This window comes from Culex pipiens, chromosome 2 (genome assembly GCF_016801865.2).
Source record: "Culex pipiens pallens isolate TS chromosome 2, TS_CPP_V2, whole genome shotgun sequence".
NCBI classification, from domain to species: domain Eukaryota; kingdom Metazoa; phylum Arthropoda; class Insecta; order Diptera; family Culicidae; genus Culex; species Culex pipiens.
The window spans coordinates 150134810-150155269 of record NC_068938.1 but is presented as its reverse complement, the minus strand read 5'-3'; the positions used below and the strand labels follow the sequence as shown (position 1 = coordinate 150155269).

Below are 20460 nucleotides of genomic sequence, written 5' to 3'. Positions count from 1 at the left end.
TCTAGAGATTGGATGAAACAAATTGGCTTAAATTTGGGACGACTACTCTCAAGACATACTCCGTGTGCATGACGAAGCTCAATTAAGAAATTTTGTTTTTCGAAAAAAATCAAAAATCAAAAACTGACATTTTTTAAATATTGAATACACAAAAATATTTTTATCTTTTTTGAAAATACATTTTTTGAAAATCAACCTTGGTCATGCACACGGAACTGGTTTAAATATTTAGTCTTCACCAAAATTTTGAGATGATTTGGTAAAAGCCTGGGCACCCGTTATTTGAAATTGCTTACTTTAAATAGCTATAGGGGAAGGTGGGGCAAGAGGAACAATCGCTCGTAAGGCCGTAATTTTTACAATTTTGATTATTTCCAATATGAGGAATTGTTGCTAGCAATGCAATTAGCTAATTCTACTACCACATAACCGCTAAAACGACGTAAACGCCACGAAGAATAGGATTCAATGAAGTTTTTTTCAAATCCCTTGTTTTCTTATAATATTCTTACTTCCAAGTACAAAAAAAGGCTTAGGATTCGTTTTAAGGCTCATTTTATCAAAATGTTATTTTTCCTAGATCATTAGTGTCCCTACCAATGACTTGCACGTATTACAAAGTATGATTTATGTTTTAGTTATTTTTGTAGAGAGCATTCAAAAAATCTTGTTTAGGTGGGGCAAGTGTACCATATGGATTTTTAGCATGGAAAAAAATACGAATTGCTGCAGCAACATATTTTATTGTAAAAAAAATACATAAAAGTTCTTCAAAACTGATAAACAATTGTTTAAAAAATTGTCCATACACGATATAATAATATCATGAAAATTTACTATTTATCATCTAAGAAATTTTTTTTTAAAAACGTCAAATTTAGAGTAAAATATTATTTTTAATCTAAAAACGTTACTTAATCCACCGGAAGGTGGTTGCTGCCTTCCTCCTAAAAGCCTTGCAACCACACACTACGAAAGCTTTGGCTAACGCTTACTTAGTAAAGACACTATACATCTGAGTGCTGCCATCTAGGTATGATAAATTTAATGAACCATTTGAAAGCACTGCAGTGTTTGTGTGCGTGCACTGAGCGTAAAGTTCCGACAGCTATCCGCCGGAGCTTTCAAATTATGTAAATAATGACCCTTTTTAGTATCAACCAAAACAGTTTTTCGAACATATCTTTTAAAGTACTGCACCAAGCCGGATGAAATTTAAAAAAGACTTAAAGAACCTGAAGGCAAATCCAAAAACATAGATCCGGACAAAATCGGTCGAGCCAGTTCCGAGAAAAGTGAGTGAGAAAAAAAATTCTACGTCCATCCACACGCACAGACATTTGCTCAGAATTTGATTCTGAGTCGATATGTATACGTAAAGGTATATCTGGGAGGCTTATTTAAAAAGTTCAATTTTTGAGTGATTTTATAGCCTTGCCTCAGTGAGGTGAGGAAGGCAAAAATGAAAGAAACGTTTTAAATACATCCTAATCTGATGTATCTAAGTGATAATAGTTCAATTGTTAGTAAATTAGCATGTTTTTTCATGCATTGTTCCTCTTGCCCCAACGAATTGTTCGTCTTGCCCCACTAGTTGAGTAGAACGTACGAAAAATCAAAAATTTTAAAACCAATTTTTCACATTAAAAACAGATTTTTTTTAAAACTTGTTCTATCGAAGTTCCAGTCAAGACCTGGAATAAGATGATTTTAAAAAAATCCGACAGATTTTTTAACGTTTTTAATGGGTTATAACGAGCATTTCTTTAGCTTGTTACACTTGCCCCACTTTCCCCTATTCAGACATGCATCGGCACTATGAGCTCTTTTTAACGGCACTCAGCTTGTTATAGATAGCATTTTCGTTTAAAACAATGTTATGCTTGTTGCTAGGTAAAAATCTCTTGATTTTGGCTTGAATAATGTGTAGAAAACATTGGTTCATTGGAAAACCCGCTTTTAGCTATATGTTCATGTAAATGTTCTCTTAAGCTCTCAAGAAGAACTTCTTAAAAGCTCTTTGAGTGCAATTAAGAGTTCTTAACCTATATCTCGGTTGGGTTTCAAAATAATCTCTCAGGGTCTTCGAGAGCCTAAAAGACAAGCGTAATTAGCGTATTCTAATCACTGGCACAACATGCTAAGTATCTTCTACGTGAAATGCCAAACAAGTTCTTCTAAAAGAGGAGTTAGAGCGGATGCATGTCTGCCCCTATTTCATCAATGATACAACCAAATGCCTTCAAATTTATTTCTGCAATAGTTAAAATCATGAGTGTAACTCTATTTTCTTAATTCTTCAAAATTGCATGAAAGATATTTTAAATTTTTATAGCCCAAGGGGGCTTGTGGCGCGGTGGTTAGCGGCTTTGGCTACCGATCCCTAAATTGCTATGGGGCGCGGGTTCGATTCCTGCCTTATCCTCCTGGCCTTCTATCGGATGGGGAAGTAAAACGTCGGCCCATTTGCGTAAAAGAGGTTTTGGGTGACTCACCACACATAACCTTCGGACGCCTAAAAATGAGCAGAAACTTGCAACAGAGCCCACGAAAGACCCGTGGGTCGTTAAAGTGGATAGCTTTTTTTTTTAGCAAGCAATTGGCACACCAATTAATAAATCTAAATATTAGACTAAAAATTGCTAAACAACTGTTTATAAGATCCGTTATTCAAAGTGGCTCCCCTCAAGTGACAGCAAACAAGGATCGACCCATCATTGTGGTTCAATGTCACCCAGTAATCATCAATTAAAACGTTGTCCCCCCTCATATGTCGGCATTTGCCGCAGGGGGACAACCCTCTCTCCCTCTCTCTCTCGCAAAAACAAATGGGCAAAATATGATAACGTTTTAATTGGAAGAGTGTACCGGATACCTGTCTATCAAATGTCTATACCCTCGTCAGTACATACACATTTGTGCCCCCCTTTAGTGGACGGACGGACGGTCGTCGGCGACGTTTCAATGAGCATTTCACATCCGATCGACCTCCCCCACTACTAGGTATTTCTGCTAACTGTCCACTTTTCCACAAGTGTGAGGACACGGGTGGAGTGTGGAGTGCGGGACACACTGATTTAGAGACTGCAGAATATGTGATAGTTGCTTTAACTAGCCGGCCACTAGTTGGTGAGTGCAGCGACAAAGTTTATTTGTGGTTAGTTCATTTGATGGCGCGACAGCAAAGCTGCTGCTTGTAATTGCTTCAGCACATTGCAGATCATCTGGGTTTTACAACCCCACTTGATATGCAAAGTTTTCCGCCTCATTACATGTTTATTCAAACAACATCTGGCTGTGGTAATCAAAATAAGTACAGTTCGTTAAATTGAAATCGTGGAGAATGTTAGTTTGAAATTAAGAGTATTTATAATTATTTACAAAAAAAAAACATATACAAACACTCCAATGAAATGCCTAACTAGGAGAACGCCACATCAAAGCTCTTCTATCAATGAAAATGTCTGAATAGTTTAGTAAGCGGATTTGAAAAGTGAAATCAACCGCAATGTTGACAACAAACTACAAAGTGCAACCAATCGACTCTGCGGTTAGGTGCCTCAGTTCATTGAGCTATCGTGTTTGATTAGTTGAAACATGCCAAGAAATGTCTTCATATCCTAAATGTTTTGTTTTTCAAATAAAATCATCTAACCTAATTTTGACCCGTTTCAACCGAAAATCGATTAAATCTGTGAACCTCCCCCCAATATTTACCAAGCTGTCAGTGGGAGCTTTCCTCCTTCATAAAGAATCAATCAGCCGGAAAAAACAGTTACAGCAGCGGGATTGTTACTCCTTCTCCTCCTGCCCCCAAAAACGAGGCGTTAAAAATAGCGGTGCGTAATCACTTGTAAAAACGGTTTCCCAAGCTTCTCTCTCGGCACGGAACCAAAGGACCGTACAGCCGAAATTAACAACCCATGAATAATGGATCCCCATTTGTCACTGCTGCAGAACGCCACCGTTTAGTAACGGGTTGTTACTGGCTTGTAAGCTGGTGTTCACGCAACTGAACTCTGTGGTTCGTTGTCCTGATGGATTTGTGGTCATTTCACGTGGGAAATATCTTTTTATGGACAAAAATTTAATTCAACTCTTTACAACTCCTTCATTGAACAAATGAGTTGATCACAAAAATGTCAACAAAAATATCTAGAAGACATGTTAAATGCTTTGAAATGGAAGAATGTAGATATTTATATATTTTTGAAACCTGCGAAAATTATAACTTTCAAATCTGTTTCGAAACAATCTTCTTTTACATACAAAATTCAATTCAATAAAGGATAAAGGAACTTAACAATAATAAAGTTTCAATAAACCTATATTTCAAAGAAAAAATCTTTTGTGATTATTCGATTTGAATTTTCACTTCAAAATCAAAATATTTATAACCGAATTCAAACAGGCTTAATGTTATCAACGCATGTATTTTAAATAGTTTACAGTTGAATGCATTGAATTTTATGATGCCTTAAAAAATCTCGGATTTTTTGGGGCGATTTAAAAAAAGAGATGAGATAAACTTAAAATTGTCAATAATTTTTTTTAAAGCTCTGGATTTATTTGATAGGGGAACTATACCCTTTCTCAGCCTATTTCTATTTTCAGCCTATCAGCACATTGATAATTAATTACAGCTTTCATAAAGTGTTTTTGAATGGGGAGGGGGGGGGGGGGGGGGGAGCGAGATTTCCTAAAGTTGTCCACGCTCCATACAAAAAAAGGGATATGACTCTCGCCGGATTGGTGTTATTTTTGGGGTGAGCAGACCTGATCTTTTTTTCTTCGGTACATGCTTTTTGTGTACACGTTTTCTCATACAATATTACATGCTTTTGCATGCGATTTTACACAGATATTTTTTACTGTGAATACGAGCTTGGGATCAAATTGCTGTGTTCCCCTGAGGAGCGTTTTGAGACCACGCGGGCCCACTTGATTGCGAACAAAGTGCAGTTCTACACCCACGAGAAACGAAGCGAGCGGCAACTCCGCGTCGTCGTCCGAGGACTTCCGTCGGCTTCACCTGAATTCGTCAAGAAGAACCTCAAGGAATCGCAAAACCTGGATGCTGTGGAGGTGCACGCCATCAATAGAAAGGGAGAGTTCGCCTCGTCAGAGGAAACCCCGTACATTGTTACGTTCCCCAAGGGGTACACCAGCCTCAAGCAGCTGAGTGAAATCAAGCGCTTGAGAAGATTTCACATCCGGTGGGAGGCCTACCGGAACAAGCGGCCGAACGTGACCCAGTGCAGGAACTGCTTGCAGCTGGGTCATGAAACCAGGAACTGTCACCTGAAAGGCAGGTGCAACAACTGTGCGGGTCCCCACAAGACGGACGAGTGCAAAGTCCAGGAAGCCCAGCCAAAGCGGTGTGCCAACTGCTCTGGTGCCCACGAAGCTACGGGCCGCAGCTGCCTCAAGCGTGCGGATTTCATCCAGCGGCGACAGCAGGCGTCGAAACCAAAACCGCCGGCAAGGAAGGTGGAGAAGCAGAGACCAGCAGTTCCGGCGTTCACGCCGGCGGAGTTCCCTCCGCTGCCGGGCGCAGTTCCGGACGGAAAATTGAAGGATCGCCTTCGACCCGCAGGAAGCAGCCAAGGTGGCCCCGAGACGGTGGAGCCACGGAGAAGGAAGCCGGGGAGGCACTCTACAGCTCGGCTGAGCTGTGGGGGATTTTCTCCGAGTACATCGGCAGGTTCAAGACCTGCAAGACCCGCTTGGACCAAGTAACCCCCGGTCCCAACCGGATTACAGCATCTAAAAGGACCTAATAAAAATAAGTTAAGAAAAAAAAGGTTGCTGGGAAGGCCAGCCATTGTTTCACACATCGAGTTTGGTGAAAAAGTTATGGCCTATCTACAATCACTTAACTTAGAAAATTTCACTTAGCTTAGGAGTTTGAATCAATGGAAATGAATCTGATCTTCTACAATGAAAAGGAATAAAATTAGAAACTTGACGTATGGTTTGGAAAATTTCAAAATCTACGGTAAGTTGACGTTTCCATATCAAAGGTAAACAAACAACTGCATAGCAACGTATATCAGCCCAGCAAATTTTCTAAGTTGATTGTGGATGACGGCCGTAAGTTGTGTACATTTTCTAAGTTTTACTTTACTTAACTATTCTAAGCTAAGTGATTGTAGATAGGCTAGGCTAGGCTGTTGGCTCGGAATTTACAAAGTAGTTCTAACCTGGGTGCTGAAAAGACAGAATGCGTAATGTGATTTTCGAATGCTCCCCACTGTTTCTCACTACTACAACTGCACTACAGCTCTAAACCAAGGGAATGATGGAACGAGAGGAATAACAAATCCGCATAAATAATTTCAAGATTGTTCAGGTGTAAACCGAAACAGATCAAAAATTGAAGTGGACTGCTTATTTACCTGTCGGTCTACAGGACGCCGCACTGTTTAATCATTTTCTGGCGTACATTAAATTTTGCAGCACAAAACCAGTTATTGGAATGGAAAAATAAAATTCTGGAGTTTTTTTTAAAGGACCAATAAACCAAATTTTCAGTTTTTGCTTTTTGGGTGTTTTTCAATACCCCTGACTCAAGGCGGTTCTAAAAACACCCAAAAAGCAAAAACTGGAAATTTGGTTTATTGGACCTTTTCAAAAAAAACTCCAGATTTCTTTTCGTTTTTTTTCTTGATTTGTGTGCACCTACGTCGAAGACCAAGATTGTTTACTTTTTGCTCTTTGGTCTGACAGTCTTGGTCTGACAGATTTGGTCTGAAAGCTTTATCATGGATTTTGGTCTGGTCTAGGCGAGGGATAGGCCACAGCACCTTCATGCGCTAAACATAAACAAAGTAGAAGGATACATTCAAGCCAGGGGGCGACATCTATATCTTACTACAGGCAGCTCGCCCGCAGCCAACACCAGCTGTCAACTTCGGCACCAGAACAAAAGGGAGCTGTCAATTACGGCGCCAGCACAAAAGAACAGCTGTTCGTTACGGAACCAAAACAAAGCAACTGCACACTGTAAAAAAAATACAAAAACTGCAGGCATAAAATGGAAATAAAGTAATTATTGTTTTATGTAAAATTTACCGCAACGTAGTTTAAAAGTTAGTGTATGTTTTTGAGGTGATTTTTATCAATATATTTGCAAAATAAAGAACTAAAATTGGGATGATTAAGCACACATCGGGCCGATGACCTCATTTAAAGTTGTATTTTTATCACATGAAACGTATAACTTATCTAATGTGTAATTTGACTATTACTACAGTAATTCTTATAACATAAATGAAATTATTTATAAAAAATATTTTTGTTTTCACTGTGCGTCGTTTGCGCGCGTTATTAATCTCAATCACCCAAGATGGCGGCCTTTAGCATCCCCCTGATTCAAGCTCAAGCGTGACATATTTTTTGCTGCTGAAGTGACTTGATTTGAAACATTTTGGATCTGTTGATGTTAAAGTTTTTGCTTAAAAATTTAGTGCCTTGCGCTTTTTTTGTTCGTAGACCAAATGAACGAGCAGCCACAAATGTCTTTTTTGTTTTCCACAAGATGATAAATTGCGTCATAAGTGGGCGGAATTTGGTGAATCAGAAGATCATCTAAATGGAAGTTCCGAGATTATGCAACCTTGAAGCGCACTGATAATATCGGAGCATGATTATTCAATATAATTTGGCAGGTGCCATAGTTATTGATAATTCGACGCTAACATTTCATAATTACCGGTTTTGCTTGAGAGCACTTATTGCACTTATTGAAATATAGCGACGAACTGGGCCAATCTTGATTTCAAACATCTTCTTAAGATTTGTTGACTTCGAATACCTCAAAAGCTCGACGTCATCGATTTTTTTTCAATCAATCATTATAATTAATTATATATAATTATATATATTTTATTATCCTGACAGATACTTATGTCGTCTACTACTTCGTCGCCATCGTGCTAACTTGTCGTACGTGCATTTTGGGCCAAATTGAGTTAAGAACGTCATTTTGTGCAGCTCACAATGCCTCACCTTTTGACCTTCACAGATCCCCAAAATTCGATTTCAATCCTGAGATATTCAACAAAAACCGAAAAAACTCCGTGCATTTTTGTCACTTTACATATGAAAGTAGTTTCAATCTTGTCACTCCATGAAAATTGATGTAAGTGCGACAAAAGGCCAAAGGGATTTCAGGCCAGGAAAATCAGGATGCGTTTGTCGCACGTACAAGCTAGACTACCGTAAACATTTGTAATTATAACTCGGGACTCCAGCAACCAACTTCAACCAAACTTTGGGACAATGCACAGAATGGTGAGCCAAACAAAACGTGTTTGTTATTGTTTACATTGCGTGCTCTCGTTTTTGAATATTCAAGGTCAAACATTAAAACGCGTTTTTCTCGGAACGTCAAAATGGCGGGTGCGACAAGATAGCAAGACGACGTCGACTTGCAGACTTCATCAGTGTTCTGTTCTCGACTCTGAGAACACTGATGAAGTCTGCAAGTAGTAGATGAAATACGTATCTGTCGAGATATTAAAATATATAGCGGAATTAAAAAGAACAACTCGTTTCTATGTATTCATATTAATGCATTCTGCAAAAACGTTCAACCAAACCACAACCTCAAACATCACTTTTAAACTAAAAATTCAGGGTTTAGTTTTAGTAAACTCGTAGAGCTCAGAAAAATCAAAATTTTCATACTTGGAAAATTGATTTTGCAATTATCAGGGGCCTCTTTCTTTAACCTCGAGATATTTTCATTTTAAAATGTCTAATTTTCAATAAAAGTTTATTGGACCTAACGCCATTTAATTTGGACTGTTTAATTTGAATCTACCCGCAAAATTCGCCCTTAGGGTCAAAATATCGATTTCTGACCATATTTTGGGTTTTTATGGGTTAAAGGTGTTAAATTATTATTTTACAAAGTATTTATAGAATGATTCAAAATTTCTTAGCAAACCTTTGTTGGACTTGAGTTTAGCATGTTATAATTATGTAATTCATTCAAGAATCATGCTCTCGAATCTAGAATCCTAACTACAAAGCCTCAATTCTGTACTGTTAGTTATGTATGAATTCTTTTTAATATAGCAATATTTTTTTGAAGTAAAAAAGGAAATGGCGACTTCTTTAACAAAACATATATCGAATACAAAGTTGATTAAAATTTATGGAAAATACATGTTGGAATTTGACATATTTGTTTTCTATTTTGTAACTATGAGATGTTTTTTTATAAACTGTTAAAAATCAAAGCAGAAAGCTAATCAATTAACCCACCTGCAAAAGCTCCCATGCACACGAGGTGTTCCACAAAAAGTGCATTCGCACATCGTCGCATATATTATTCCGCTCCAAGAAACCAGTAAATTGTCCTAACAAAATTGCGTGCATCTCTGAACTGATTTGAACTAGTGCATCACTTAGAGAGAAGAAAAGAAAACGCTGTTGAAGATTTCGTTCACGCTCTTGTTCAGAGCAGAAGAAAACAGTCGCCACGTGCTGATTATGATGAGGAAAATTGGTTAAAAAGTGAAAACCCAAGCCAAGTGTGTTGCGCTCGGTCAGAACAATGAATTTGACCGTGCCGGTGGTGACGGGCCGGTTGCGGCGCAAAAGTATCGCCGCGGAAGTGGTCCACTGTTTGACGGATTTAAGGTTGGAGCACGAAGACAGTGGAGGCTTGGGAGGGACGGCTTCCGGTACGGCGAAACACAACAAACGGCGTGGGAGTCTGGGAGGGGAACCGGTTCGGAGGCCGTCGCTGGTGTCCAGGTAGATGCGTCAAAGGATAAAGTAAAAAACCGTTTGGCGAAAAAAAAATATTAAAAAATGCTTGTGAAAAATTGACCGAGCCACGTAGCCCAGTGGTAACGCTTCCGCCTCGTAAGCGGTAGATCGGGGTTCAAATCCCGGCTCGGACCAACACAACTGGTGATCTTTTCCCTTCTGGAATCGATTGCTTAGTAAAGGGAAGGTAGTGTATCGTCACAAACTGGACCTTATCACGACACCTTAGGGAGGCGACCTATGGAATGTTAACATTAACCTTAACATGTTAACATTAAGTTGAGAATGAAACTGCCACTGAATCCGCTTTGTAAATGCCGGCCCCGATACTCTTCAAGGGTGTTCCCCTCAGGAACTGGGAAAGATTTACTTACTTTACTTTTACTTGTGAAAAATATAATCATAAATTATTATTCTGTAAATTTCTGTAGAATATGACCATCACGATTGATTAGCCCATAGCCACAATAATCGCTCCAGTCCTGTATTAAAGAAATTGTTTACTAACCCTACCCCTCATCTTCTCATCAACAGGTGGTTCAAGCACATCTCGGACGCGGCCGACGCGTACAAAGCGCGCACCAAAGGCAGCCAAGAGTACGCGGAGGACGCGACGGGAGCGGGCGCCGGTTCCGCTGGCCATCCGCCGAAGGACACCTTCGAGACGGTGACCGAGTCCCAGAAGATCGAACAGATCTCGGCGACACCGCTCGATCCGCGACTCGAGCGCAAGGACAGCAGCCAACAGTGCCGGGCCATCAGCACGGGAGGCCCTGGCAGCGGTCCGAGCATTGGCCACAGCACGTCGAACGCCTCGACCGGAAGTGCCGGCAGCAACAACAACAACGAAGACTCCCTGCCGAACAAGAACCGGGCGGCCGCGAACGAAAGCGATGACAACGTGGAGAACGAGGAGAAGGAAAAGGTCAAGCGGAGAAGTCAGTTTGGCGGATCGTCACAGGACGGCGGCGACGACGACCTGCAGAAGCCGCCGGTGGCGGACGGCGATGATGACCGGTCTGCGGGTCATCACTATCGGGGCCGAGGTCAGGGTTGTGCCCTGACGCAGCAGTGCTCGCTGGTTGCGCCAAGCGAAATCCACGTGAGCGTGAGCAGCGCGCTGACCGCTGAGCCGATATTGACACCGACAGGTAAACATTGCGCGAATTGCATACTTGAGCTTGACGGGGGAGACGTGGGTGGGGAGGGGGGTGATGTTGAATCAACTGGCTGAAATCGAATGAGTCAATGAGACGAGTTTGTTTTGTGAAAGACCACCCAGAGAGTGTTGGGGGAAGATGACACGATGACTTTTGAGTCACTTCCGTTTGGATTTCCTAAAAATATACTGAATACTGTAAAAAAAATACTTAAAGTGGAACTCCATAAGCCCTCCACAAACCAGCGGGTCAATCGCCAAAAATAATTCTTAAATAATTTTTGATCTCAATTTCGACATATACAGAATCCTCGGGCAATTTCGCATAAATTTAAGGTATTGGAGTTGTATATGTGATTGGAAAAAATTGTAATAAAACACTTTAGCAAAAAGTATTTAAGTGTGTTTACCCTGTGATTGAAACATCAAATCTGGAGTTTTTTTTTTGTGTTTTTTAATACCCCTGACTCAAGGCGGTTTCAAAAACACCCAAAAAGCAAAAACTGGAAATTTGGTTTATTGGACCTTTTCCAAAAAAAAACTCCATTAATGTTACATCGAGTAGATCCTCATTAGGGTGATTTGAGGCAATCCATGCAGGGGAACCCATTGGCCAAAAGGTACATATGAAAATCGATACAAAAAAATCGGGAATTCAAATTTCATCAAAGTATGTGTCTTCAGGGTTAAAATTAAACTCCAGGTGAAAATTTCAGCGAAATTGGTGCAGATTTGCCTTTTTTTTAGAAAAAATAACGTATTTTTGTGATTTTAGGCAGAAAAAAATACATTAAAAAAAACCTCTAATTTCTAATTATTAATACAACCCAACTTCGGTACAATGCACAGAATGGTCAACCAAACAAAACGTGTTTTTTATTGTTAACATTGCGTGCTCTCGTTTTTGTTTATTCAAGGTCAAACATTAAAACGCGTTTTTCTCGGAACGTCGAAATGGCGGGTGCGACTCGATAGCAAAACCACACAAAAAATTAAAAAGCGAGGCTTACCCTAGAATTTTACTTTTAATCATTTAAAACAAAATACATCGTAGAAATAGTGCGTATTTTTCTTTCAGTGCATATTTTTCAAAAAGCCCTTCAAATTTCCGACAAGTTTCCCTCTGGCTACTTTGATGAAACGGTTTTGGAACACAGCAATATTTAAATTACAGTCGACTCTCTGGCTGTCGATCTTCTCGATATCAATATTGCTCCATCTATCGATGAATTCTTCAGGAGTCTCACCGTTGCTCTTTGCAAGGCAAGGCCTGCTTCGATCGTGTTTGGCCTGCGTCGTTGTTTCGCGCGGGAGAAAAGGAAGAAAAAGTGTTTTTACCCAAATGCCACTTATTTATCATTATATACGCGCTGATCCCTGTTTTGCCTGATGGGATTGGAAGTTTAAAGATAGTTCGAGGATCCCTCTGGTTCTTGTTCTATGTTTAGGCGGGGCCAGACAATGCCCAATGACCTCGGAATTGGGCCGCTAGGATCTCTGCCATTCTGAAATGGGTCATTGGAAGCAGCGCGAGGGCTGTCACCACCTAATACCCGGGACTGAGATAAGCTGTATCAGCATAACCCAAGTCTGATACAAATTATACTTTCCCATAATTTCGCTGCCGGCCAGCGGGTATTGGATTGGACCACACACACACACACACACACACACACACACACACACATCTATCGATGAATTCTTCAGTCCCTTCAATCTGCATACTCCAATTCTCTTCATTCCTCGATATTTTCTCTTGCTTGAAGGATCTCTTCCTCGACGGTCCCTTGGATTCTGTTTGCTTTAAAAATCTCTTCCGGTTGTCAATAATTTCACTTTCTCATGGCTTGCATAGACATTTTTCTTCGCGAAATGAAGCTTTGAAGCGTGTTTGACATAAGTTTGTTTTTGTTTGCTGGACGTTGCCATGATTCTCTCCCATAGCTGGGTATCAAGAAAAAAAAAATCAATCGAGTCTTCCTTTTGCATCGTTCTGTAAACTGATGATTCTCTTCCTCGACGGTCCCTTGGATATTGACAACCAGAGAGTCGACTGTAGTAGATTTTTTCATTTATGCCATTCTCAAATGTTATTTTTGAGTGCAATTGGCTTCATATACACATAAATGGCTTATACGAGCCTAGGAAAACATGTCCAAAACAGATTTAAATAAAGAAAAAGGTCAAGTAAAAATATTCCTTTGAAAATAGCGTTTTGAGCTGGATCTGCTCTACCGAAAAATGAACAAATTATGAGAAAAATTTCCATTGGACAAACTGTTAATACAATGACAATGTAGTGCGCAAGATTTTTATAAATTGTTACCTGCTACATTTTGTTTTTTTTCTAGTTTATTTTTATTTTTTTTGGGGACTAAAAATGACATCTTTTGTTCAAAATCAGAGATTTTTTTTTCAAATCTAGATTACTTTTTCAAAACAACAAATGCGACCTTTTGAAAAAGTAACGAGAAATAGAGATTTTTGGAAAAAAACTGAAATATTGTTAAACAGAATTTATAACAAACTGATTTATAAATGCAAAATAAAATTTGCATTTGAAAATAATTTCACATATTTTTGATAAAGTGCCCTGTTTTCAAGATTAAGGCACTTTAAGGTGACATTATTCGAAAAAATAGTCAGATTTTTGCAATTTCAAAATATTTCATGAATGAGAAACACCCTTTCAAAAACATGTTCTTATTTTGATCGGATACAGCCGCTTATGTAATTTTTTTCAAAATCTTTTCATATTAATCAAGTTTTGACATTTTTAGAATTTTTCATGATATTTTTAATAATAAAGAATTATCTCATTTTGATATTTGTGATTTTTCTTTATTTTATTTTTTATTTTTTTGTTGCAGTGGACTCTTTCGTTGTCGATATTGAAGGGACCGTCGAGAGCAGGAGTTATCGAATTATAGAATGAATAATCAAAGTAATATATTTGAAGGGACTGAAAAAAATATTGACAGCTGGAGCAATATTGATATCGAGAAGATCGACAGCCAGAAATTCTAATGTATTTGTTTCTTGCCTTACATCATACCGAAAAATTTCAAAAACGGAATAACAAGGATTTCCGTATAAAAAAGTTAATTTAAAGGCTGCAGCTATAATTGAACGTCAAAATGTCTTCTACCAAAATTAGATACTTGATAGAATTACATGCTGTTCCCTTTTGTAAAAATATAGATTTTGCAGCAAATATATTGTAAGTGCACTAATATTTTGTTTAATTTATCCGCTGAAACAAAATTAAGATCCAAAGTAACCGAAAATAAATATTAGTTCACGTCCAATCTCTTCCAAGAGGCTACAATGTTGCCCTTTTCCATTTCTCTAAAATTTACTCAATCCGGCCACGCGTTTTGATGAGAGTGTTTCGTGGAAGAAAGCCCGCGCCTACGCCAGTTTCCGCGGTATACTCGCAAAAACCCCGCAGAATATAATATGAACTTGGGTTGTGGAACGCCTCCCCGAACGCCCTAATGGTCCATTTCTTGAATCAATAAACTAACCACTGATCTGACTGACTCGGATCTGACCGCTGCGCTGTAAGCAGATATAAACAGGTCGCACGATCTTGTTTTTACGCCGAACAGTTTCGACAGCCTGTTTATTTTCGCTTGGGTACTGACCATGTCAGAAAGCTGGACACGAAATCCCTAACGAGAGCATGCCTTTCTTCTCTCTCTCTCTTCTCCAGAAAAACTCCGCCGCCTGGACCAGGCCATCCGCAAGACGCTGGTCGAGAAGCAGCGCGTCGTCTGTGATATGTTCCGGGTGCCGGACGAGCACTTCCTGGCGATTGCCGACATCGCCGGCCAACCGGAAGCGCCCCAAAAGGAACCGACGGACATCATCTTGGCCGCGTTTGCCCACATTCAGTCGCTGACGGACGTGCTGAACGAGCACATGCGCGTTGGACAGGGCCAGGAGGTGGCGGCGGTGTCCGGGGCGGGGGTTTGCGACGAGTGCCACCGGAAGGCCGGAGGCAAGACGGCGGCTGTCCCCGCCGCGGAACTTAACGGAATCGTGGCGGCGAGTGAGGTGACGACAACGGGAGTTCCGCCGATTGCGTCCGTACTGGAAAATGACCAGGTCGAGATTACCGAAGACGAGGACGGTTACTGCGAGATTGACGAAGTCAGGTAAGATTGGTTGATCAAGCATTTCTTTTCCGATTTGTTTAACTAATAATGTTCTAATCTTGCAGAGCTGCGGCAGTTTTGCTCGAATCTCAGCTGGCTGAAGCTGAAAAACTGAAGAAACTGGCAGCGGAAGCGGCCGAAAGCACCAACAACCTAGACGACAGCGATGGACACAACAGGTCCGCGGACTCGCACATCGAGGTCGTCAACGATAATTACGACAGTACACAGGTATGACTAACGTCCTCAATCTGTTTGAGCCAAATCTTCAGCAATTTTATCATCTCTTTCGCAGAATCACCTGCAGCCGAAGCTGGGCGTAGATCTGTGCGGTCGGAACCGACTGCTGCACGCATCCGCCCTGGCCCCGACCATACCGTGCCATCTGATAGCGAGCTACGTGACTGGCCTGAACGCGCAGATTTCACAGCTATTGGTACGATTTGATACAGCAAGTAAAGTTGTACGACAAAATATTAACTTTTTCTTTAAATTGCAGCCAAAAATAAGCGAACGAGATTTAGAGCGAGAGACGCTGAGAAGGGAGAATCAGCATTTACGGGAACTACTGAATGCAATGCATCAGGAGAGAGTTTTAGAATCGCAGGTAAGTTAGACAGTCAACTTTAAGTTTAAGCGAAAAATATATAAAAATTAAAAAAAAAATGCGGTTTAAGAGATTTGAAAATTACATGCAAAGAGAACAGACCAAAACAAAAGTGCTCGGATCGGGCTCAAATTTGGATTAGGGGTTCTCTGGTCGAAATAATTAGATTAGTATTTTTTTTTTGCCGTTAGCGTGACCTACGCTGTGTTACGGGTGTACGAAAAATTGCCATTTTCGTCGATTTTTGGGCAAAAACCACATTGTTCAAAAAATCATAATTTCCCGCCGTTCCAACCGATTTCAGCTCCCTTGGACGCAAATGAAAGGTCATAAATTTGGCTTTCAAGAAAACATACTGTGGGGTCCAAAATATCAAGACTAACATTTTAAAGGTTTGTATAAAAACATAAAATACAAGGTTGTTAACGATAACATTCTCGAGGCTCGAGGCTTTATCGTTATCGCTATTTCGATAGTTCTATCGGCGATATTTTATCGCCGATAATGGACGACAACTTATTTAAAAAAAAATCTAAAATCGACTTAATTCAACCATAGTGTGTTAAATTTCCAATGCTTGCCTAAGAATATATTTTTTGAAAATCTATTGAGTTTCAAAGTAAAATATGTACCTAAAATTATTCACAAAATACCGTATTTTTTCGAAAGTACTCAAATTTTCATAATTTGAAATATGGGTATCAAACGAAGCAAAATTTGGATTGCTTTTCTATGCATAATTGTCCCATGTTCAAAAAAAAGGCAACTGAGATAAAAGCGAATGAAAAATTTCGATCGATTTCTGTGTTTCTACGCATAATTGTCCCGTGGGTTCCAATTCGCCGTATATGTCCCTAATCACCCCTGTTAGCATTTTATCACCCTTATTTGTAATCATCTTGCTATTCTAAATGCCAACAAGTTACAAGATGCCCAGTAAAACTAATGATTTTGTGATAGAAAATACTTGGTGGGCCAATTATGCGTAGAAGTGTAACGATGGGACAAACAGACTTGGTGTTGTTTTCAATGATTTTCCGAACAAATTACAAGATTTTATGTACTCACCATAAGGGACGAAGTTTGGAGAAATTTCTTCGCCGGTGTCCCAAACGGGGTGCGGGTGTTGAAAATGAAACTTTCTAAACCAATTCCCTCGTACATTTCCGTGTGCGACCTCTGTACCCTTGCCACATACACGGGTCAAATTGCCAGCTGCCGACGCTGTGGAAAAAAACGACACGTGTCAAAGAGCTGCTCCGAAGCAGCAAAAACATCACATGTGAACAAGCCACAACAATTAATCGCCCCAACCAATCCAGCCGTCCCGATTGTTTTGCCGCCAATCGAACCGACAGTAGTTGAATCTCAAGTCATTGCTCCACACACTGAGGACAATGGTAAGGACGGATTTACTACTGTTGGGAAGAAAGGAAAGGCAAAAAGGCAGTTATCTGAGAAAGAAGCTTCAGCAGAAAAAAGAAGCTGCGTGGAGGAGAACGACAAACAAAATTTCGAAATCGAACAATGCAATGACCATGGACAACGAGATCAACCAATTCTACCACCAAACACGCCGAAGAGACGACTGTGCAAGCCAGCCGTTTGACGGAGGACTACGCCAGTCAACTTAAATTTGTTATTATTATTATTATTTTGAATTGTTCTAGAATTAGACAACACTTGGCTGAATTATGTTTACAAAGGCCAGTTAGTTAAATAAACAAAAAAAAAAAAAGATTTTATGTGATTTTCTGAAAGTAAACGTCAAACTAAACTTGAAAATGATAAAAAGTCAGAATCGTCCAAAAATGACATGGGACAATTATGCGTAGAACGGCATACGTAGAACAACGCAGTTTTTCACATTAAAAAGGTTTATATTTTTGAAAATGTTAAAATTTTCATAAATTACTGTGTTTTTTGAAAATACTCAAATTTGCAATATGGGTATCAAACGAAGCAAAATTTTGTTAGCTTTTTCACTTTATCATAGCTTTTTTTCTGTAAAATATAAAAAAAAATCACAAATACCGTATTTTTCGAAAATATTCAAATTTTCGAAATTTCTATGTGGGTATCAATCATTTTCGCTTTACTACAGTTTTTATTTTGTTAAATACTAGAATATTCACAAAACATCTTATTTATCAAAGATACTCATTTTTTTTTTAAATTTGCAGTATGGGTATCAAACGACGCAAAATTGTGTATGAAGCATAAACAATTTGAATGTATGTATGAAGCATGCAAAGTTACGCTTTGTTTGATACCCATATTGCAAATTTTGAAAATTTTAGTATTTTCGAAAAAGTACGATAATTTGTGAACATTTTAGCATTTTCCAAAAAAAAATTTCAAATGAAAAAGCAAACCAAATTTTGCTTCGTTTGATAACCATAATGTAAATTTTGAAAATTTGAGTTTTTAACAACAAAAAAACTAATAAAGTGAAAAAGGATCCAAAATTTCGCTTCGTTTGATACCCACATTACAAATTTTGAAAATGTTAGTACTTTCGAAAAATACGGTAATTTATGAAAATTTTAGTTTTCGCAATTCGCAATTTTCAGTGTAAGAACGGGCCTTGACCGATCTTATGCACCAGGTTCCCGACGAACACGCACTGCCCTTACACCTACATCTCACCCTTGCTCTGAGTCAGTACGAGCAGCACGCTAGAACAAGCTTTGAGTGTTCGTGCCAGGCACGCACACCTTCTTTTCCGGTTACGCATTTTAACTCGGCCGGAGGTGGTACATTACGTAGGGTTTGATGTAAGTATAAGCGCCTAACCATTTAAAGTGTGCCTATCAACTTTCATTAAAGCAAAAACTGTTTTATTTTTAGTTTGAATTCAAAAACTAATTGTTATTGAGTAGTGCGGTGCCTGTGTGGACGCTCAGTCCTGTTTTTTCGTGCTATTTTCCGTCTCTTTTGTGTCGCTGTTCGAGTGCATGGGGTGATTGGTCATTATAATTAAATAATGGCATCAGTAGTGCGGTGCCTGTGTGGACGCGCAGTCCTGTTTTTTTTGTGTTATTTTCCGTCTCTTTTGTGTCGCTATTTGTGTACATGGGGTGATTGGATTTCTTCTTCTTCTTTTTTCATTTATTTTTTGTTCGCGCGTTCGTTGGCCGATGAATTTTATTTTTGTTCTCTTTATATAGTTTTCGATAGAAACGATCCGATTTTTGTTTTTTGAGACAAGCAAGTCGTATTGCTGGATTAAGTCCTTTCCATATCATCGAGGATCGGAAGGCACGTCGACGGATATGTTTTAAGGCTTATGATATAAAATAATTTTAATAAATGAAGCCCTTCCTACATCACCGTTGATCGGAAGGCACGCCGACGGAGAATTTCTGGAGAATCGCGGTCGAATTAATACTATATTTAAATCCCTAGATAGGTATCTTTCCGCAGCCGGCTGCCTAAGATTTTTAAAATTTCAACCGATAAACAAATTGCTCATGGTCGCATCACCTACCACAGTGAATCCTGACCTCATACCCATCTTACTAACCCCTCAAAACTCATGTGATACTTTGTCGGAGACGCAGTCGATTTGGCGGTCCCATCACTCAAGTATCGGCTAACATTCCTATCCACTTCCCCGTGTCTTACCACTGGTCGTGGCCGGCGTCGGTATTGATCAGCACGATAGGGACCTTTGAAAATTGCGAAGGGGTGATGATTGGTTCCTACTTTTCATCTGTGGTCCACGGAGCAATGTTTGGGGGTCCTGGTCAATAACGAAGTAGCAGCTACGGGTAGACACCAATGCTATGCTATGCTATGAATTCAAAAACTAATTGTTATTTTACTGTGTATTGTTTTCTCCTGAAATCTTTCCTAGTGTTGAGTCGTGTTTATATGTTGCTTTTTCTTTTGTCGCGGTGTTTTGTTACAATTTTTGGTCCTAAGCATGTTATAAAAGTTTACCAAAAATACAATAGTAATATTTGTGTTAATCCTTTAACCATTCCATAAATTGAGTAAGGGCTCAAACCTCACTTGTTTGAAAAAGAGTGAAGATTGAAAACAATAGACAGTAAAAGAGAATTTATTTTATAAAAATCAAGAATCAATAGTAAGAGAATGATGAGCGTATTTAAAAGAATAAAAAAAATGAGATGCTAGATGTATTAGATGTAAAATTAGACAATAGTTAATAAATAGAGATACAAAACAAGCTTAGATTATAGTAATGATAATTTATAAGACAGATAAAGAATTATTCAAATAAATAAATTCGCAATAAAATCAAAAAAGATTAGACAAATGATAAATAGACTTGATATTACTAGTACATTAAGGAAAAGTATATTTTTAGGAATTGAGAATGAGTAGAGCAAAATAAAAATAGAAGATAGGTGGTAGCTGAGAATGAAGAGAAGAGAAACCCCGTTCTGCGATGCTCAGGTACATCCACAGCAGTTGACTCAACATACTGCGAATCAAAACAATACCGTCTACAATCACAAATTACTTCCCTTTCCCACATTGTCGCGCCCCTTTCTTTTAGCCGTCTCGACTCTGACCCGCGGTGGTCAAAGGTTTACGATCCGTTTCCACAGGCCACCAGCTAGGTCATCATGAAAACCAAGCCAACGTGGAGGTAAGAAAATAGGACACTTGCAAGGAACCAGAGCTATACTGTTCTGATCAAGATAATTCGGATGATCTAACAGAACTACGGATGTAGTTAGTTGCGCTCCTTCCAGGATGTTCCTTACGTGGACGTCAAC

General features: G+C 39.3%; 1 protein-coding gene across 3 annotated transcripts in view; it reads left to right on the top strand.

Moving 5' to 3' along the window:
- Nucleotides 1–20460, top strand: part of LOC120421455 (rho guanine nucleotide exchange factor 11) — a 156593-nt gene that overhangs the window by 132655 nt on the left and 3478 nt on the right. For all 3 annotated transcript variants that reach the window (XM_039584666.2, XM_039584667.2, XM_039584668.2), the window contains 5 exons: nt 10318–10934; nt 14658–15102; nt 15168–15333; nt 15398–15538; nt 15602–15709. In XM_039584666.2, the coding sequence (XP_039440600.1) occupies nt 10318–10934; nt 14658–15102; nt 15168–15333; nt 15398–15538; nt 15602–15709 (1477 nt within the window). The remainder of the gene's footprint in view (nt 1–10317; nt 10935–14657; nt 15103–15167; nt 15334–15397; nt 15539–15601; nt 15710–20460) is intronic.